Raw genomic sequence first — 22938 nt, 5'->3', positions numbered from 1 at the left:
TCAGTCCGTCCTGCCAAGAGACAACAGTAAATTGCTCAGGGAACCATTACATTGTTGATCTATTCGCTTGCATTGTGTTCACAAGTACAGATATCCAATAGCTGAAAACTGTAAAATATGACTTCAACGTGTTGCAATGTTTTTTATTCATTGCACTGAATTAAGGAAGAAAATCTCGAATTTTAAATTCCATAATTTTCATACCAAGTTCAATGGCAAACCGTCTATCGCTTAAAATGTTATCAAGGATGACAAACAGGAATAAGACACAAAGAATAATACGATGCCAGCGGTTCTCCGGGAAGAAAAGTACACGAAAGATTAAAAACAGCCCAGCTCATCATAATCTCATCATCAAATATCGTCACTGGATTCCCTGAGTTAACATCCTAAGATACGATGCACTCGTGGAAAGCATCGTGCCAAGTAAGAAGGCGAAGAGGTGAAGTTGGTCCACGCATGGGGAGTGAAGCAAGAACTCCACGCATATCGAACTTTAGTGCTACTGGGAAATGAATTAAGCGACTCCGAATTCGCTAGACAGACGGTGGGTGGGAGGGGGGCATAGTCGATCAGAGTGTGGAGGCGAATTAAAAGTCTGTTCTTCCCGGAAATCGAACCCCGGAAGCTCTGCAAGAAGGAAGTCACATTTCTAACGGCGGTTTACATATATTTATATGAATCCAGAAAAGAACACTGCCGTGTCAATTACATCTACTGGGCTACATCCCGAGTCGGTTAAATCCAGTTCACACCCCCTGGTCTACATTATGTAACCAATATAGAAATGGCGCCTGAGAAGTTAAGGACGTCACATCCCTTGGAGGGCTTCTCCGTGAGCAAAAAATGTTCGTGATAGAAAATACATTAATTCGGAAATCGTAAAAATTCAGAACCGATAACTCGTCCTACAGATTAATTTTGCTATATTTTTGTCGCGAAATACTAACGTCAAGTTACTACAACTCCAGCATCATAAATTGAAGGATATGCAAGATCCCTGGATGCCAGTATAAAATAAAATGGCGTCAACAGAAGCAATGCATGTCGGCATGCTCTCGGTCGGCGTCCGCAAGGACTGAATGTGAAGGGGCTTACCTACAGTTATGATGCAGCTGGTCTAAGACGAATGAAAGTACCGTAAGAATCACCAGAGTGTGTCAAAACACACTTCTACAAGTCCAGAATTCTGTTCTCTTCCTGGTTATACACCGTTTGCACCAATTTCATTTTCCTCCAACACGATCTTCAGTGAACTCTTCAACGTCGAGTTCCTCAAATAATTTTGCCATTCCTCTGTCTCGATTTTCTGTAGCGATATTCCACTAATCGTTTTCAATGTACCATGACATTTCGTTCGCATTAAAAATGAGTAAATGTCGTAATTACACCATTTATCACTCATTTTGCGAAGGTTCTGAAGAAGAAATATTGTTAACAAAACAAATTATTGCCTTTCAGTCCACTTCTCAACAACGCCAGCAGAAAAAACTTCTGTTTTTGTGCGTTCCAATAAACTGGAGAGTCAAACGCTCACTCCAGCTGTACTTTCAAATTTTGAGCAATTTTTTCGCACCCTTGCAAAGCGTATCAGCAGCTGAAATTTTGTGTACAATCATTACTAGATGGGCTCTGTGGACGAGAAAAACTTAAGGTTAGGTTTCGATCCGACTAACCGGACCATTTTCCCTTGTTAGTGGTGGATCTTAAATTGTGTGGCAGAAATGTTACTGTCTGTCCTGCAAACGTGCTACTGTCACTATAACACTTCTTCTTTTTTTAAATGCTGTCTTCCTACTACACTCTGTAACTATACAGACAATTGTTCTGAACGCTCACGAACAAACAAACAAACAAACAAACTCTTGCCGGACAATTGTGACGCGATAGAAATTACTTCTGTCACACAACAAACGAAAGAATAGATTTGAGGGGCCGTCTTCTGGGCTGTGGAGCCATGTAATGTGGTAGAAATTTATCGGAATTTCAGGGGTCCTTGCTGTCTCCACCATCAAGGCGATGAATAAACTGAGGAATTTATTCCTCATGAACAGTCCGAGAAGTTGAGGGCTAACGCGGTGTTGCAATAATTATGCACTCATCCCAAGTCGGTTGTACCATCTATAACTGTAAAATTTAACATTGTTTAAAAAATACTAATGAATGTGACGCTCCAAATCGTTATCGCTGTGAAAGAACATAATTGATATTTCATTCTTTAAAAAAAAGAACACGACTCCGGACGAAGGACAAATTGAGGAAGCAGAAACACTTCCCTTCACGTCGTCTCTCATCTTATATGGAATGCCGTGTAGTATGAAGTTGCCACTGCACGGTGAGTGACGTCACATATAAGGGGATATGGAATTAAAGGGGAAGACGCTAGTAGCTGCTTCCGCCCCGTCGGTGCAGCATGAAAAGACATTACTGTTTTAAAACGAACGGCATCCTTCGAAGACTGCAACAAATCCAGACTCGGTACTCGTCGCAAGAATTCGTACGATCATGGGTGTTCACAATGAATAAGCAGTTCCATACGAACGGTGGACTGCAACAAATAGTAATTAGTGAGAGATGTACTGCGGATACTGGGACGACCCGTTCTTCAAGTGCCTGAGCACTGCGGGTCCTAACTTTTTCGTTGGCTTTTATCTATTGGCATTTGATAGGATTCCTTGGACGAAGGATCGGCCCGTCGCAAGGATCTTACCTGCACACAGGACAGCACAACACAGAAAAACGCGGACAAACATCCATGGCTTGAGTGGGATTCGAACCCACGGTCCCAGTGACCAAGCGGTACAAGGCCCATGCAGTGAGAGATATACCTTCTGAAAAACAATGCTATTAAATGATTTATTCTCTAAGGAGGTAAAGATAGAATCTTGGAGCCATGAATTGTTCATGGAGACAAGAACAAAGAATGAAGACAGGTAAAGTTTTCCAGATCTCCTGAAACAACCTCAAAATTGTTTTCTAGGAACTTTAGAAATAAAGTTATGTTTTGAGAAACTACGTTACAAAAGCACATCAATATTTTTAATAATGTGACAGTGTTTGTACTTTCGGTCCCAAAGGCTCCTTCCTTGTAACACACGTTTAATTAACGATCGTGAGCCACATTTCACGGGGATGGTCACAGCAAATATGATGAAAATCGAATTGTTTTAAAAGCTAAACACAGCAGTATGGATTCGTGCGAGATCGAACAAAACACGCCTTAACGAATGTGACGATCTTCACTAACTTTCGTACATTTTATATTCATAAAACCATACGAATTCGTGTGACCAGTAATTGCTTGAATTTACATGCAATGTGACCGCAATGTTATGCCTGTATTTTACTTGAGTGTTTCAGGGAGCTTTTGTTTACTTGCTTGCCGTTCAATTTAATAACCTTACATTTGTTTGTGAAGCAATTTTAAGTTAATTCAGTACGGCAGTTATTTTATTAAAATATAAACCTCGAACGATCACAGTCTGCTTTAAAATCCGTGAAAGAATATTATCAAGTGTACATCACTCGGTACTTTTGTCACACGCGAAATAAATTAACACTGTAAAACGGAAGCATATTAGAAAATAAACGTGTTAAGAGTGAAGACAGTTAAGAATAATTGGCTGCATAAAACATACAAGGCTTCTTTCACAGTGGCAACGAGGCCACCTTTAAACCCAACGTTGCAACCATAATCACTCTCTGTCCAACTAAACGCGACACCCACAAAAAAATTGTAGAATGGCTGAAAACGCATGGTGTTAAAGCAGCTGATGCTATTGCAGAAATAAAAATATAAATTTTCGTTCACGTGTGCCTCGATTCAAGCAACGCCGACACGGTAAGACAAACTTCTTCATTGGCAGGCATTTACTTCCGTTAAATCAGATTTCACCGATCCACTTAACAAGCTGCATCATCTACTTACCAGCAGATAAGTAACTGTGCACCTTTACGTGTGCGTAATCAAAGCTAACCGAACTCAAGATCCTACAACGGACGACGGTACCGGACCCAATGAAATGTATTCTTCCGCAAATTATCCGTGCCCAAAGGGCTATAAGGTACTTGCTTAACCATCGCTGAGAAGGTATGCAGTTCATGCGGAGGCGATAAGCAATTCAGAATTCGGATTACATGACCCTCCGCTAAAGTTACCAACTCAACCCAGTCCCTCCAGCAAAACATTTTCGGTGTATTAGCGGCGTTCATGAAATCATGTTGGAACTTGAAGAAGAGGTTGCTTTGATTGTATTGGATTTACTATTGTTAGTGCTAGACTTACACACGGTAGTTTTTATACATTGTACAGTGAACTGAGGGAAGATGATAATAAGTTTTTTAATTACTTTCAAAAGTCAACTGCATCATTTGATGAGTTGTACAATACCTAAATGGGCTCCTTTTGTGAGAGGGAGACAGCTATGAGAAGATGTATTCCGGCTGAGGAGAGAATCGTTGTTACATTAAGGTAAGCAAAGTACTCCATTTTCATAACAATATTTAATAAAATTATATAAAATTAACAAATTATTATTCCGGATAAAAAACTCTACAGTTCAGGTCTCACATCTCTCTCCCATATCCAAGTAGCTAGAGGTGGCTCTGAAAAGGAAGCTACTGATGAGCTGATCCAAGCTCAATTACTTATTCAACACATTATAATAAATAGTAATATTTTATAGTAGAAATATTATAATGATTAACAAATATTACCTATTACAAACTACTTACAAAAGTTTTTCTTTCCCACAATGTGCCTCTCCCGTATATAGGCATTGGCTAAACTGGCTTGATCTGCAGCACACTGAGCCTCGTGTGAAAGGGTTCCATGTTAAAGCAGGCAAAACTCTCAACGCCAGTAGCCGCTACTAGTAGCTCATCAGTCGCTCACAGGTTCACCGTCTCTCGTCTGAAAGGGTCCAGTGCATTTTGCTGGGATTTCTATCCCCAGCAGTCGCTTCAGATCGCGTTAGCCGCTCACATGAGCCACGTGTGAAAGCGCTGTAAGCTTCTGTTTTCCAGCTTTTTAATCAAAGGCGCCACTCTTTGCAGTGATTACACGGGCTGAGTTTTGTCAACAATTACGAGGAGCACTTCCTACATGTTTAACTGCGTAATTATAACAACATTAATACACAATTCCCATGTCTTCGTGGCATGGTGCTCAATTCAACACCAGGGACATCCTTGTCTCTTAAAAACGGCAAGAGAATCTGTCCCTGTGTTTAATCACCACAGAGCATGGAGCAGCGGATGCTTCTTACATTTTGGTAATTTATGGAGTGGTGAGGCTCCATGTCCCCCGGTACCCAATGCATAAGGGCTGGTTGGGCCACACTCTCGAAGCGGTGACAAGAACAAAATTCCCTCTTCCTGCCGGGAATCGAACCTCTGTCTCTTGACAGCTGCAAACGCTAGTAGCATTGGCCTACTGATAACATCTCTACAAAAATAACCTTATCTCGGGATTCAGTGCAGTAGAGTTTCCCGAAAGCCCTCAATGTTTCTATTATAGATCAACTTTCTTATCGCTGTTACGAAATTACATGATCTAGGCACATCCCATACGCAGACGACGTACATGACGAGTCCGGGTGACGAAAAGTTACATGTGCTGTATCTAGAGGCAGTGGCGTTAAGGCAATGTCCTTCGTAAGCGATAAGAAGCGAGCTGCATAAGCAGCATACGGTGTCATATGACATAAGGGAATCGCTTGTGGTGTCCTACATGAGAGAAACACACGGCCTTCCTGAGCATGCCCCTTCACTGTACTGCAGTCAGAGCTTCCTTGCGCATGCGCCTTACTGGTCAGCGAAGCGACCTGCGCGAAAATATCAAAATATTTGATCTTGGATTTTGGTCGCCGACCGCTTCGCTGTAACCTAGGACAGCGCCATACAAACAGCCAGTTTGATATTTCCGCTTCACCCACGCAACTCGCACCGCTCGCATTTAATCGCTCACGTAGGACACCGGGCAAGTCTCTTAATTCTTGACACCTTCAAACGAATTTTCCTCACTACTGAAAAGCTATTAAAAGAGCTGGCTGCATGATATGAGTTGAGTTCTCGGAATGGGTACCATGACCGCGTCGGATCTGAGGCTACCCAACAGTTATCGTAGAGCAGTGGTCCCCAACCTTTTTGTGCCTACGGGCACATTTGAGAGTTCATGAGATCGTGGCGGGCACCAACCAATTAACAAAGCCAAATTTTATTTTCTCTGGACAAATAAGATAAGGACACCAAATAATACACGAAACAACACGACGTTTAATGATACAAGAAACCATGCAATCAAAAATACGCACTTTTATAAGTACAATTATTATTAATCAAGTGGGAAGTTAGTGTGATGTTTGGCGCTGCATTTCATCGGCCAGTTTTTCAAATTTGGGAGTGTAGGATGATGATGCTGCTGGCAAACAATTGTCAAGATGGGCTTCAGTAAGTCGAGATCTGTGCTGATTTTATAATGTTCATGGTTGAACGGTCTTCATTATTCAGTATAACACCTTTCCGTATCAAGGCGGGCCCCCAAGCCTTGGCGGGCGCCATGGCGCCCGCGGGCACCGCGTTGGCGACCACTGTCGTAGAGTAATGCGGTCTAGTGTTAAATCTTAAGGTGTTGAATAAACAGGGCTTTATTTCCGCGACCCTCGCTTTCATAGAGTGATTTTGGACCAAATGGGCAACTTAAGATATTATTACAGGCGTACAGAATGCCACTTCTCATTTCACACCCCGCTAGCGCCCGCATAAGAGTATTTGGCGCCCAAAGAAAACCATCGGCCTAGTGCACCCCCCTCCACAATTAAAATCCGAGGATGAATATTGTGCATTGATATAAATAAACATTCTGCATTTAGAATCGCAGCGAAATATTGTACACCCATTATTGTTCTACATTCCAAACAAAGGGTAATTAACATACGGCCCCTTAACATATCAGTAATAAAATAACTAGGCCGTTCCTATGGTATGGCAAATCGGGACGAACACCCCACGACCCGAAATTCGGTATTAATGCATTTGTTTAATTTTGCCTTTTCAATAAATTTGGTTTTGTTCGGCAGCGAGTTCATTATTGGTGTCAAGAAAAGAAATCTAGAAAGATTCCGCCATAACATGAAAGCTCAACACAGTTTCGAAATTTGAACTGAAACATATTTTTCAACTGTCGGGATGTTTGTGTTGTGTGTTACAGAATTAGATCCATGTTTGTGGTAAATTTTCATATGATCTGCAGTAGATATCAAGGTTTTTCCAATGTGCACTTTTGACTTAATTTTCTTTAGTTTCCTTTTGGACAGAACTGCGACAGTTATTAAATACTTGTCTCAGAAAAATATCATTCTTTTAAAGTTTACACCATTTCTGTTCTTACAAGATTCGATGAAAATTTATATTTAATTTCTGGAACCAATGTTAATCCTCACTAGATAAAAGATAATTTTAATACGGTAAGTTGAGCTGTTTATTGTAATGTTAGTTTTTTTATTATAAGACCATCGTAATACATTAAACCTTTCAGCGTGGCCCGCCTGCCTCAAAGTATCACCCCTGATTCCTACGAAATATTGTATGTCGTCCTTGAATTTCTGCAACGCCATTTCAGTTTAAAATTTAGTCATAATGTGGCTACGGATTATGTAAACGTATAAAACAATGTAAAGCAAAAAGTAAAGTATAGCCGTCCCGCTACACGCCATGTAGGTCGTTTGGGGGGAGTGGTGGTATACGAGGTGCGATCGGAAGGTTTACAGACTGCGCATATAAAAACCCGTACACTTATCTCAGGTATTAAATTTATCCATCACCCTCGAAGTAGTTCCCCTGGGAGTGAACACAACGATCCCAGCGCCGCTGCCAAGCCTGGAAGCATCCCTGGAAATCTCTCTTTGTCAGCCTGTCAAGCATCATCTGCGATTCTGCCTGAATCTCTTCTATCGTCTCAAATCTCCTTCCCTTTAGCTGAATTTTCATCTTTGGGAAGAGGAAGAAGTCACACGGAGCTAAATCCGGCGAATAAGGAGGGTGCGGGATGACGGCCATGGTGTTTGAGGCCAAAAACTGCCGAACTGCTTCTGGTCCTCAGACAGGAGCCTTGGCACAAACTTGGCTGCGATGCGTCGCATGTGGAGTTCTTCCTTTAGAATCAGCTGACAGGTCCCATAGCCTATCCCAACAATGTCGCACAAGTCGTTGATGGTACGACGTCGATCTTCGTGAATGGCCTGCCGAATCTTCGTAACATTTTCGGGCATTGTGCTCGAAGATGGTCGTCCAGAACGCTAGTCATCATCGACAGAGGTTCGGCCATTTTTAAAACGTGAATGCCACACAAAAGTTTGTGCACGACCCATTGCGGACTCCCCAAATGCTTGCTTTCGCATTTCATAGGTTTCCGTAGCCGTTTTGGCGAGTCTTTGGCAAAATTTGATTTGTTCATGAAAATCCGCCATTCCGAAATCGCAGGAAGGTCGGTGTAATGCACTACCAAAACGCCCGTAACTAAGAAACAAATGCTAATTCGATAATGCCGGCTGGCACTCTGATTCACTATGAATGTAGGCCGCACCCCCTAGCGGCAGAAGCTCGTACTACATCCGGTTCGCCCTCTATTGACACAGTCTTGAAACTTTCCGATCGCACCTCGTAGCTCCCAATCATTCTTGACCTCGGCACTAGATGGGGTGAGTAGTCAGCATCACGCCCCGGCCGCGCTATACCCCCCCCCCCCCGGGGGGAAGGGTCCCCGGTACCCATTGGATAGGAAGCTGGGTGGGCCCAAGAACCGGTCTCGAAAAGAAGAAAAATCCTCTGCCCCCGTCGGGGATCGAATCCCAGTCGTCCATCCCGTAGCTAGTCACCACGCGCTCAAAATAGTTTGTAATAAAATTCATTTTTAATAATTTATATCAAAACCTACAAACCACTTGGTAGATGTAATATCTGAAGAAAACAGCAAAGTAACTAAACAAAAGTCAAACAGAACCTAAGCACAGAAAATCGGTGGTGACGATGACGAATATACGCGCAGTTCAAGAGGCGATCTGTTTGTCAGGTCACACTGTCGACTTTACTAAACACAAACATGAACAGTTGTTTTCGGCATTAAGTATTATTGATGTCATATTTACAAAGCCCCGAAATCAGACATTCTTTCTGCTTTCGGACGCTTGCTGTCGTTATGTTTTAAGCATTTTCTCAGTCTTCTTTCATTCATTTACTTGTTGTCGCCCTAGGCAACCGCCCATTTTACCTAGTGGTTGAATTGACTGTACAACCAACCTTTAACCCACGATTTAATACTTTGTGTTGTAACAGGGACTACGGGTCTAATGCTCACTTACCTCTTCTTCTGATTCCGCTTGTGTTTCTTGTTGTCATCTTTGTTCACGGAAGTTCCTTGCACGAAGCACAGCATTACTAGCTACAAGAGCGAGTATGTTCCACATGCGAACCAACCACGGGACATTAAAAATATTAAGAAATACAACAAACAAAATAAATCTATGCACAAAAGGAAATGCCAAGAGTCAAGGAAAAATTGTGAAATGTTTAAGCTACTTGAAGCACTTTCACGTGAAGAAAAAAAAGCAATGATAAAAAAAGAATTCAACACCCATTCCTATTGAAAATGTTAGAAGCCAAACACGAAACACAATACGTCGTTAGCAGAAAACACACAAAGCATCACGTAAAAGGAGAGGAACAGGTAACATAAACTAGTACCCACTTCAAAAATAATTTTTAAGAGTTGGCTTAAAAACGTAAGACACCAAAGTAACTACTCTCATTCTGTTCCAACTTTACTCACGTTTGAAAATTCGCGTCAATGACCTTACGCCGGATTACGTACGCACAGACATACGCATAATAACGACTCACAAACAACACAACTATACCACAGAAACACAACAAGTAACAAGGACTGCCATTAAAATGCATAAATAAAAGCGAAGAAAATCATACTTTGGTGCTGCACTATGCTGGTTGACACATATGATCGTAAACACAAAGTGAAATAAGCTTGTTTTTTGTATCTGATTTGAAGCCCTACTGAACTGACACCATTCGGAATTGCTATAAAACACAGAAAACAAATGACAGTTGCAGAGCGGCCTGCTCCATGCAGGGCAACGCGTCAAAACCAACCGACACACGCGCTCAGCGCTCGTCGTCTGTTAGACGAATGTGCTTGCCCTGGACTGAGTGTTCGCATTGAAATTGCTGCAGGCGTATAACGGGGCCGGCCTGTCTCTTTCCTCACGGCGCACGTCTTGAATTCTCGATCTAGCAGCCTCGTGGCGTAAAAGACTCCAGAAAATTAACGTGGTACACGTTCGTTCGGCAGCCTCTCGCTTTTTGCACACAGCAGCGCTATACACCTATGAGATGCCTGGTTCAGGCTCAAGGATTCTGGAAATCTTATTGAATATGCCAGGTCTTCACATCGCTCCATAATAAGCCATATCTTGGTTCAGAAACTGCTTTACCTTCAGAAACGAAAAAGCTTATAAAATATGAATTCATTTGCTAATTAAATTGTTTTTCTACAGTCAGACTTGAAGACGGAAGCTTTAAATCAGAAAGATTCTGAACAGGAAATTACGTAAAAATAAAGAGATACCTGCTGTCTCGAAAATGTAGCACGCATAATACGTTGATAAAGTGAATGATATTTCTCGTTCATAAAATGTTGCTGAAGAAACAAAAGTTACATATTCTCTTCCATATATCACTATCCACATACTTCGGTGTCAATTTACAATTGATCTTGAAAGGAGTTCCACGCGGACACTTTGAAACACATGCTGAAGTAGAATAATATTCAACTACACAGTTTAATCGAGCATTTGTGCGAATACATCATGTGCATTGAAGAAAGAAGTACGTATGCCCACACCAAACCTCGAACTAACGAATGTGGTCTTTACATCAACGACACCTTCTTGTGCTAGCAACTTGCCTATTGGCGGATGCAGATTTGTTTCACCGTAGGCCCACGTTCCGGAAATTCCGTTTACAAATTCATGTATTTCTTCAAATTATGTACACAGATTAAAGATGTCCTTACTTGAAGCATGTCTGGCACAAATAACCGTAATTAATGAGGGCAAAGGAAAGCTACATCTACATGCCGACAAGGACAAGGATGTTACTAGTGACTAGAATTATTATGTTGCCAGCTGCATGCGTACATCTTTTCTGGTTTGGGACTTCGCAAATTTTAAGCGCTTGAGTTTTGTTAGACAACGTGTACAAAACCGTTAGTTTCACAACAAAGCTGTAAATAAGATTATTTTTGGCAATAAGAGAGTTACAAAAACAAATTTATGCAACTAAAGAATGTGTACGAGGTGCGATCGAAAGGTTTCCAGACTGCGCCTATAAGAACCCGTACACTTATATCAGGTATCAAATTCATCCATCACCCTCGAAGTAGTTCCCCTGGGAGTGAACACAACGATCCCAGCGCCGCTGCCAAGCCTGGAAGCATCCCTGGAAATCTCTCTTTGTCAGCCTGTCAAGCATCATCTGCGATTCTGCCTGAATCTCTTCTATCGTCTCAAATCTCCTTCCCTTTAGCTGAATTTTCATCTTTGGGAAGAGGAAGAAGTCACACGGAGCTTAGAAAGGAAGTTGGGGTCGGTTCTTGCAAGATCTTTGAGCTCCTGTCAAACGAGAAGTCGATTCTGCTTCTGGTCCTCAGACAGGATGACCCATTGCGGACTCCCCAAATGCTTGCTTTAGAATTTCATAGGTTTCCGTAGCCGTTTTGGCGAGTCTTTGGCAAAATTTGATGCACACGCCATTCCGAAATCGCAGGAGGGTCGGTGTAATGCACTACCAAAACGCCCGTAACTAAGAAACAAATGCTAATTCGATGATGCCGGCTGGCACACTGATTCACTATGAATGTAGGCCGCACCCCCTAGCAGCAGAAGCTCGTACTACATCCGGTTCGCCCTCTATTGACAGTCTGGAAAGTTTCCGATCGCACCTCGTATATAACGTAAGATTTGAGGTTTTCACAGCGGTGAGTATAGATCAAAGCCAACGAAAAAGTTGGGACCTGCAGTGCTCAGGCACTTGAAGAACGGGTCATTCCCTGTATCCCAGTAAGAGATCATATGAAGAAAAAATTATCTAGTATCAAAGTTGTTGGGGGGGGGGGGGGGGGGAGTTATGATAACAGGTGGTAACGACAATCATAAACACGCTTACAGTCAAGTTTCTTAGATAAGGCCTCTGTAAACACGAAGCCATGGATTTGGACGAGATCAGTATTGTAATTAAAGGAGCGTGTGGGTGGGTTAGTTCAGCCTCAATTTTGAGCCAGTGAAGAAGCTGTTTCCCTAGTGCAGGTTCAAGGTGTACTACTGAAACTGAAAACATCTACTTTGTTTGAAAATGTCACCAATTCAGAGCACGTTAATAGACAAAGTTCTCAATTGCAAATTGTGAGTTCGTTTGTTATGTTTACAATTTCGAGAGAAAGGAAGCAAGGATTTAAATTGTATGATTTGAATCCTATTATTCTTAAAGCAACCCAGAAATGAGCAGCCGAAGTGACTGTATCCTCCAAATTATATATATAATCTTGACATTGTTCAATCTGGTATATCAGCGTATTTTTAAACGCCACACCAATTGGGGACTAAAAAATTTACAAATGCATCATTGGGCACTTGTAATGAATCGCCGAACGGTGAACAAATTCCATGTCACGGGCAGACAGACACACAACCTGAACAAAATACTCGCGAAATTAAAACAATCAACAGGTTACAACGGAAGCCTATCAACTTAACCAACAGTTCTTCACACTTTGTGTGTTAAATGGCAGAACACGGCAAACAATCTCCGAAACCTAATGCAGCATCACATCATCGGGGCACACAAAAAATCAAGATACTACCAGTGACATTGTTTCGAAAAATGCACAAAAAACTTGGTATTTTTTAAAATAGCTTTTTAGTCGTAAATAAGTAAATCCAACTCCAACATGAAATTCCAGACATGTAATGACATGTAAGACTTGAGGTTCTCACAGCGGTGACGGAGGCAGTATGGTCTCTGAAACGTTGGTTAACATCGACCAGACTACACAGCGCAATAACCCAGAAGACGGATATAATGACATGATGGAGAAAATCGCCCCTTTTAGAGAATAAATGTTGAAACCACATTTATACTAATTTGTTAAAAGGGACAAACCCACACATCGCACTTACAAGGTTTACACAATTGTCGCTGAACACGGTCCTAGAGTTCTGAGATTACCACCCAACATCCTGAATTCGACACCACTGAATTAATTTGGGTTCACGAAAAATACGTCACTTTCAAATTACATGACGTCATTAATTTTACCCATGAAAGCTTTAGTGCTACCACGAATGGTAATGAAAAAACAGGTGTGCGCATGTGCAAAACATTGAAGCCCAGTTCACGAGCAATGGAGTAATTTAAAGGACCTGAAATTGAAATACACTTTGGTAATAACACTGATGAAAGAAGTTAAAACGACAGTGGTACAGACACCTGTAATGAAGCAGATGATAGTGGTGAAACGTCTGATCTGTCTTCGAAGCCCGACATTACTCATCTGAAGATGAACAGTGGTGAAGGTATCTGGTTGATACAAAACAGTCTTTTTCATTACATTTGAGGTGGTAGTTGCAGGAATTAACACCTCTTATGCGATCCGAGGATTCAGTGTCGTGTTCACAAGAACCTACATCCGGAGCCACTTAAGTCCAATCCACACTATCCTACTATTAAGATCCACCTTAATATTATTACCCCATCTACGGTTAGGTTCTTATATTATTTGTTTAATAATGTATTTGTGGTTTACTTAACGACGCTGCCAGAAACTCAGACCACACAACGTCTAATTAAAGAACAACGAATTGAAACTGAAGTTGATGGAAGCGGTCATTAATTAATTCAAGGTGGTGTTGTGGCATTTGCATAACTCAGTGGGCATAGCTGCTCTCTGAACCGACCTTCTGAATAGAGTGAAAGTGTAATCAAATTCTGTACTCAAAAGTTACGAGTAACATGAACATATGTTATGATAGATCTAGTGTTATGAACAGTTAGAATTTATTCACTCGTATTTTCTATTGTGATTACGTCCAGTTGTTGTTCAAAGTTTTTGTTGTGTTATCTTACGATGCGCTGATCATAATTCGTACGGTGGAATGCAGAGTTTTTGAATTTGTTGATTTGACGTTATTATATTTTGGTGTTAATTCTTGAGCTCGGCCAGAGGTTCTTCATAAACATCCTGTTGAAACGCTTACAGGAGAATGTGATGTAATCTTTGGTTTGTAAACATCGCTATATACATAAGCCCCAAAAATATGCATGCACAATGCTGACGTACGTACAGTTTGTGTGTATACTTCTTTTTTGGGACATTTGTTAAGGGCATTAACTGAATCTGGATCGAGTATATGTTAATCCATACATTTAATTTGATATATAAATGCAATAATCTATTGGCTTTCTACTTACTGGGGCTGCAGACGCACAAGTGCCTGTCAGCTGGCGTAGTTTTGTTTACGCTGTTCTCGTAAGTACTGGGTTTGCTGTGTAGTGCGGATATGGAAGGAGGAAGGGATAGCTGAAATATGGCAGTCGGATAGTTCCTTGTAACAGTAATTATATAACGTGTTGAAACTCAGATTATGACTATCTGTATGTATTTCGATCAAGCGCAAGTTCTGTTTGTATGTGAAACGGATTAGCCATTTTTTCAATGTGTTTTGGTACTTTCCTTTTTAGCGATACTTATTACTTCCATGATGTCATCTATGGGTCCTTACGTATGTCTTGTGTTTAGGATGTGTTCTGTATATTTAGATGACTCTGTTGTAACGACTTTGCTCGCATGTGTTCTGTAAACCTTACTTCGAATGAGTGACCGATTTTAAACATGTAATCGAAAGGGCAGACTTTACATTTGAGTTTACAAACGCCCCCATTATGATATTTATTTGGTTTGTGATATCTGGGTTGTAAATGTTTTAGAATGTTCCATGTACCAAAGGTTACATGTATTTATTCTTGAACAATTTTGTCACGAATCGGGTTTCCTTCCGGTATACGTAAATATAGCTTACTTAATGTTTTTATTTTTACTCTATTCTTTGTATAATTATTTTGGTGGTTACGTGTCATATGTTATTATTACATTTATTAAGTAAGACGTTGGTATTTTGGTGTTTGTGTTCGTATGCTATCTGTTGCATAATATCGTATCACTTGTTCTTGTTCATACTCGATAGTGTGTGTGTGGTTAATCTACTGAAGAAGAAGTTAAACGCAGCCATTTTGTGTTCCATTGGGTGGCATAAAGAGCTGTGTGTTACTGTACCTGTTGATGTGGGTTTTAGGCATATACTGTACTCCGATTTGAAATTGTTCCTATGTATAATAATGTCTAGATAATGTGTGTTATTTGTTTATTTTTCTATAGTAAATTCTACGTTATTGTGTAAACTGTTGAAACCTGTCTGTGCATGTTCTGTATCAGTATATTTTGTTACTGCATTGTATAAGAATACTACCGACATATCTGTAAAAGCCAGTTTTGTTTATGTTTTATGATGTTAAATACTTCGTTATTCTCCAGATGTTGGAAGATTTGTGACAGTATAGTTGATTCTATTCCTCAGTCTCACTGCCCCCAAAACAACCTTTTTCGAGATAAATCCCATAACTTAAAAACGAGTTGTTAATTATGTCTTTGTGTATAATCTGGGACGGGGGGAAATTCTGCATTTTAAAAGCTTTACATATCGAATAGCGAAATATCGATGAAGAGATATTGGTTGAAGGCTGTTCCATGCCTTAGGCTAGACGCCGGCTTCTTAGCAAAGAGACCCGAGTTCAATCCAAGGTGGCCTGAAGGTACGAAATGGCACTGCAGCAAGTCTTTATTCGACTTTCTCGATTTTCTTCTACTTATCGTCATTCCGCCATTGATCCATACTTATTATTCACCGCCCCATTAGGTGTGCTACGGCCCTGACAAATCACCACACTATCATAACCTTGGTCCTCAGTTGAATGGCTTCATCTCTGACCCGGCGCTTCGTTGGTCTCAAGAGTAAAGGTGGTTTCGTTTTTTACATTGGTTCAGAAATGGAATATTTGTTATTTGTTACTCATTTCTTTAACTACACGCAGTACGAATGAACACTACTTAAATTGATTTTGGCAACCAAGAGCACATGATGTCCAACAAGACGTGATATGAGCACGACACGAGTAAACAGTCTCCCGTGCACAATTAGTGCGTTCCAAAGGAGTGGGAAATCACCAGTAACACTCGATAAAGTGCCCAAATCCTCTGATCTGAAGCACTACCATTTCACCACATTATAGGCCAAAATTCCGATACAGCTGAATCAGTACGTGCTGTGTTAAAACATGTGTGGAGTTAATAATAAAATCATGTCGAACTCGATTTTCCAAATTACGAATTTGTATCAGTGCGTAAAAAACATCACTTATCATAAAAACTTAGACCTTGACAACACGGACATAATCATGATCTTAATATAATAAAATATAAGAATGATTAAGTTTTAGCTGCTCATATTATTATGTTAACTTATTCTCTTAATAGACGTAACTATCAACTGTAATTTTAATTCAGTTCTAATTTAGCCATTCAACAGAAAACGAATTATGTATGGTACCGTAGAACCACGATGAAAAATGTTGTATATTTTTATAAGGTTTTAGAAATATGTTTTAATACTCCTGTATCACTATTTAACCATAGGACTGACATAGCTACGTAGACAGTTACCTGATGCCTGAGGATGGACGATCTGTTTGAAGAATGCCACTCAGTACAAAATAAAATACCTACGCGTGTAATTTAATGCTATAATTTGTAATATTAACTTGCTATGTGAAGACGGCCAATAAAAATATATTCATCTTAAATACAATCCTAAGCGTCCTTCCGCAGATATTCAGGCTCAAAATAATGTTACTTCCTTCAATTTATAGCCAAATGTAATTAAGATTTCTTGGAACTCCTTAATACTCATGAGGAAACACGGCTTGTGTTTCACGGATATAAATGTGTTGTGCATCCACATTATTTTTTTCTCAGTTTCTCAACAAACTACTGCCAACACAAACACTTCCAAATGCGAAGTGTCGGACATCCTGTGACATACTAACATACTACATGGTTCTCGTCCATGCCCTCCATGATCGAGACTTGATCTATCAGTGTGAATGATCGTGCGAAAATGTGTTCTTGTCGTGTCCACAGTGTGAAACAGCCTTTAATCTGAACGTCTCTACACGCCCTGTCACACAGCAACGTACGATAATGACTTATGACATTTACTACAACTTGCAGAACAAGCACAGGCTATTTACCTTCACAGCGCGTTTCAAAATACTAATTGAAGACAGATTATATTTAGAGTGTTTCCCTTACTGAAAGTCGCAGGATTCCACAGGTCAGTAATTTCTGACCTTGTGGGCTGATGGGTCGGAAGACAAAGCTCATCAAACGTCAGATTTACGCTGTCACTTCTAGAACATGCAGTTCTACAGTAAAGGAACTACAACGAATATCCGAAGGTTCTACGACAGATGGCACCTCAAATTTGGGCCGAAAACGTGGCAACGCTTCACTAACTCCATCAAAAACGGGTCCGTTCGCAGCCCCAGCTCCATAGAAACATAGACTCACCCCATCGTAACAATACAATGCAACTCCATCAAAAAAAGTTCATGAGAAACTAATGATCACTCTGCTATTCAAGAAACGTAAAGCCTTTTATGGAACCAGAATGTTCAATACCGTGTTCACAAGATATCACGACGGCCCATATCCTGACTAACCTCGAAGATAATTCGTTTATTTCCCTCAGTGTTTCTAGGAAAATTCTGCGCCGGGTGTCGTGGTAAAAAGTTTTCTATTCAGAAGTCCAGGATTCAAATCTTGGCTCGGAGACCGGATATCTGGTTGAGGTCTTTGTGGTTTTTCTAGTTCCCTGTACAAACGCAAGGCAACCGCTCTCTTTCACATAATTTCAATTCCATAATTCACAATAATTCTACCATTCAATGTTACGTTACCTATGAAGTTCAAAACCATCCTGATATTAAAATAACTGATTATGAAAATTGTAATCTGTCTGTAATTAAACCACGGATGCTTCTTCAGCAATATTTCCCATTTCACCGAAAATAATCATCCTCACATCACACTGGACGCTCCATAGTCTCTGTAGATGAAGCATCGTTGTTGAAGAAGCCGAAATCACAGACCATTCGAACTAACTTCATGCAAAAAAGTACTTCCTGGAAAGTTGATAATCGTCCAGGTGTACAGAAGACTCGCTGCCTTTTATGCATGCAGAAGACACGGCGAGTAATTGATATAAATTTAAGATAAAATAATCTGAGCGCTGGCCAAGACAAAACAAAAACAAAACACAAGTTCCATGTTTGAGATTTGGAACCTGGAATGTTGGGAGCAATGGGATCTGTGGGAGATAGGAGTTGAAGGCGATTGGATTTTGTTGGCCCGGGACAGGGACCGGTGGATTGGATACGCAAGAGATTAGAAATACATATAAAATTTCGTCAGAAAATGTGAACGGAAGAGACATCTAGGAGACCTCAAAACAGATCTTAAGGATATGGAAAATGAGGTGTGACGATGCGGCTCAGGATACAGTGCATCTGCATGCTTTTGTGAACACGGTAATGAACCTTCGGGTTTCATAAAATACGGGAACATTTTAGACCAACTGAGAGACTTGATCTTCTCGAAAATTACTATCCTCCATGGACTTCGTGATAATCTGCTACCAGTCTTCACCCGTAGAAATCAAAATATTATTGGTGTAATTAATCAATAGGGAATCATAAATAAAGTAGCGATAATGCTAATCGTTCTACATTCAAGTGGTGTAATTCCTCTTTCAATGAACAATACTTTGATAACATTTGATACAAACGCACACCACAATGGGTATCAATATTTTATATACGCCTGCCGTGTTCTTCACCTTTTCCTCAATACACAAGAAACAAGGGGCATGTTGCAATATCGATAGGTAGAGATGTAACACCAAAATCGAGATAAAAATCTCGATAAATAATAACAATAATAAAAACAAGAAACTAAAACTATAATTTCAATTACTTGGCGCCCTGTTTATAACATGGCGCACAGAAACTTTTCTCGGAATACTTGATAACGCACGCTAAAGAAGGGACTTATTCAGACGAACGGGCAACCACGGCATACCACGGAAAATGATTGTTATAGAATTACGAACAGGCCAGAAGAATGCGCAAAGGAGGAGAAGAACGTTCTAAGTCAAATACCTGGCATCTTCTGTAATGTCCTGCTTGGAATACCGAACACCCACTTCAGTGATCCGCAACATGGGCCTGGCTGTAGCAACTGTGGCGCTGATATCACAGCGAACACCTGGCCTGACATCTTATCGCAATTACTTCACTCCACCCTCGTGCTCGTGCTCGTGATTACGAGCACGAGATATCGATTTTAACGCAGGATTATAAAAAGTTACCGGTCACTATTGTAATCGCTCATCAATCCCCTTGGTATTTTCTTTTGTTTGTACTTGTAAGAAACCCAACTTTTGTCTGCTAGATAATAAGGTTTTGTATTATCCACTTATTGTCCTGATTTGAGGTTTTCACAGCGGTGAGTATGAAGATTTCTGTCTTCTGGGTTGTTGCGCTGTGTAGTCTGGTAGATGTTTACCAACGTTTTAGAGGTCATACTGCCTCCGTCATCAGGGCGATGAGTATGAAGATTTCTGTCTTCTGGGTTGTTGCGCTGTGTAGTCTGGTAGATGTTTACCAACGTTTCAGAGGTCATACTGCCTCCGTCATCAGGGCGATGAGTATGAAGATTTCTGTCTTCTGGGTTGTTGCGCTGTGTAGTCTGGTAGATGTTTACCAACGTTTCAGAGGTCATACTGCCTCCGTCATCAGGGCGATGAGTATGAAGATTTCTGTCTTCTGGGTTGTTGCGCTGTGTAGTCTGGTAGATGTTTACCAACGTTTTAGAGGTCATACTGCCTCCGTCATCAGGGCGATGAGTATGAAGATTTCTGTCTTCTGGGTTGTTGCGCTGTGTAGTCTGGTAGATGTTTACCAACGTTTCAGAGGTCATACTGCCTCCGTCATCAGGGCGATGAGTATGAAGATTTCTGTCTTCTGGGTTGTTGCGCTGTGTAGTCTGGTAGATGTTTACCAACGTTTCAGAGGTCATACTGCCTCCGTCATCAGGGCGATGAGTATGAAGATTTCTGTCTTCTGGGTTGTTGCGCTGTGTAGTCTGGTAGATGTTTACCAACGTTTCAGAGGTCATACTGCCTCCGTCATCAGGGCGATGAGTATGAAGATTTCTGTCTTCTGGGTTGTTGCGCTGTGTAGTCTGGTCGAAGTTTACCAACGTTTCAGAGGTCATACTCCGTCATCTACCAGACTACACAGCGCAACAACCCAGAAGACAGAAATCTTCACTTACGTATTGTCCTGCTTCTCTTTTCTTAGTTTAAGATTCCTGTGTATTTCATTTATATTCAGAACTATTGTAAGCTTGGGATGGACTATGGACAGCCGATACTGAGTGATGTTGCGGTACTTGAAGTACGTGGGAACGCAGAGGTCTTGGGAGTTCCCTTGTATCTGAATTACCTGCTCTTAGCCTAAGTGGGTTTTGCCGCTAGTTAGCGATGCCCTTTTGGAAGTAAGAGTGTGGGAGGGACTCCCTGAGGGTTGGGTGAAAAGGGGAGTTCTTTCGAACCGAACCTGGACACACACCAATAGGAGTTGAGGTTACATTTCCTTTTGGGCAAAGCTGGGAATTTTGGTTGTGTAGCCAAATAGAGCTTGTGTCAAGTTCTGAAAGTAATTTTCTCCCCCCTCCCCTTATCTTTCCAGAAAAGCAACGATATTCTTCGTTTAGGAAATGCTGTTTGTTGTTCAGTTCAGAAACTGCCATAATATTGCCTCATTTCCAGAACGCAGACATTTGAGGTGTATCGTAAGCTAAAAGCCGATAAGCTGGTCTAGAAATGTCCTCCTCTTATGGGTGTGATTATAGTTATCTCATGCTTAAACAAAGTGGATTGTGCCTAAGAACAGGAAACTGAGAAGAATATTTGGATTTCAGAGGTAGGAGAGGCTAGAAATAAATATAATTAGGAACAACGTAATGTGTTTCTCACCATTTTTTTGAGACGACCAAATCAAAGATGGTGGCATTAGTAGTACCTATAGCAACGTTTGTAGAGTTGAGAAATAAACACAAAATTAAAAATGTTAGCCAGTAAAATTGAAGATAAGGGAATACTTGGGAGTCAAGTGAATAGATCAGGACGATAATATAATTGATTTTAAAAAGAGAATATGAGAATATGGACTGCATTCATCTGGCTTAGAACAGTATTCAGTGTTGGGCTGTTGTGAATAGGGGAGTGAATCTTCAAACACATTAATACACCTCAGAAGCTTACCTGGATAATCTGACGAAGAATTCAGAATTTTCCGTAACTTGAAAAGTGCATCAGATTGCGCTGTTTGCATACGTGCTCAATTTGACAATTTCCTCCCGATGCAGCGGAGACGTTTCGTATTACATCGTGACACAGTGACACTTTCAGTTCGATAATAATTTTCGAAGCCTACGTTAGTAATCAAAATTTTAAATGCCTCCTCACTCTAACGTCACTGATTCTGACTACGGAACTGCAAAATATGACTACTGTCACTTAAATATTTTTAATTTTATACAGATAATTAACATTTCCGAATACGTCTATTCGCGTTGGATGTACACAACTATCTATAATAATGTCAACACTTCATATGTAAGTTCGAAATGAAATGCTATTTAGCTGACGTTACGTACTCATGGACGACGAGCGAAATAACTGCTTCCAGAAACATTGCTCCGCTGTACACTACTGCACACACAGAACAAGTCAAGTGCTCGTTCTGCAGTAATTGTACAATCATCATTCGGTCGCATGAGTCGGGGGGGCTGAGGATCGAACTCCAACACGAGGTAACACAGCTGACATGCTTTCGGCATTCACCAAATTCAAATCCCTGCCGAGGACACATTATTCTGACTAACGGTTGGTATTTATTTAAGTTACTTTACAACGGTGTTTCGACTCTTGAGGTTATGTAATGCCATATGAGGTATGCTATAAAAATAGCACGGATTGTGAATGAAGAATCGGTAGAAAATTCGAAGACCTGGTGCGGTGTGACGATATATAGGATATTTTTCTCCTCTCTCTTCTGGTTCAACATCTATCTTCCATATTTCATCTGACTTCAGAGACTGGTAGTCGCTGTGGTGGTCAATAAATTACCGCCTTTCGCTAAACATAGCTGTATTTATTTACGATCTAGTTTTATTTCGTACATTTTCATAGAAATGTAGGTACACACCTAACCGTCTGCTGGCTCAATGCCACACTCGCCACCCTTAATCCCTCTATCATGGTCTCTTGCTGCTGTTTCCAATGAACCTGCCTGAAAGAGACGCTATTTGTTTGTTCCTTAGGTCACACCAAAACCAATTCTTACATCTGCGTCCATCTGTGTATCAGCCTACCTCCTTACTCTGAGAGGCTGTTAACTCCCAACTGAAGGACCATCTCTCGTCGGCTGTTCGTAGCCGTTTATTTAATATATTTGCAGTCATCCTACTAATCTGGAGGCTACTCCTCTATTCACAACCTGACGAAATGCCATGTCGCAGTGAAAAGGGACGAATTAACACAAAAGTGTACTCGAAAAACTTAGATGGGGATAGAAACCACTGGCGGGCCCTTGTGAAAATAGCAATTATGAATGTTTAATAAAAGGCATCGA

General features: G+C 40.8%; 1 protein-coding gene across 9 annotated transcripts in view; it reads right to left on the bottom strand.

Moving 5' to 3' along the window:
* LOC110830045 (GRAM domain-containing protein 2A) overlaps nt 1-22938 on the bottom strand; it is a 122949-nt gene that overhangs the window by 71472 nt on the left and 28539 nt on the right. The window contains exons 1-2 of one of the 9 annotated variants that reach the window (XM_022064427.2): nt 9982-10228; nt 9360-9439 (exon numbers count right to left, since the gene is read on the bottom strand). The exons of 4 other annotated variants lie outside the window; for them this stretch is intronic. In XM_022064427.2, coding sequence (XP_021920119.1) covers nt 9360-9433 — 74 coding nt within the window. In that variant the 5' untranslated portion in view covers nt 9434-9439; nt 9982-10228. 4 more of the 9 variants (XM_022064426.2, XM_087347983.1, XM_022064424.2 and 1 more) reach the window with 4 other exon arrangements.

Source organism: Zootermopsis nevadensis, unplaced genomic scaffold, assembly GCF_977971745.1.
Source record: "Zootermopsis nevadensis isolate Lab colony 2312 unplaced genomic scaffold, Znev_1.0 Znev_ptg000012l, whole genome shotgun sequence".
Taxonomy (NCBI): Eukaryota; Metazoa; Arthropoda; class Insecta; order Blattodea; family Termopsidae; genus Zootermopsis; species Zootermopsis nevadensis.
Note: the sequence above shows the minus strand (reverse complement) of the source record. Positions and strands in the feature narration are given on the sequence as shown.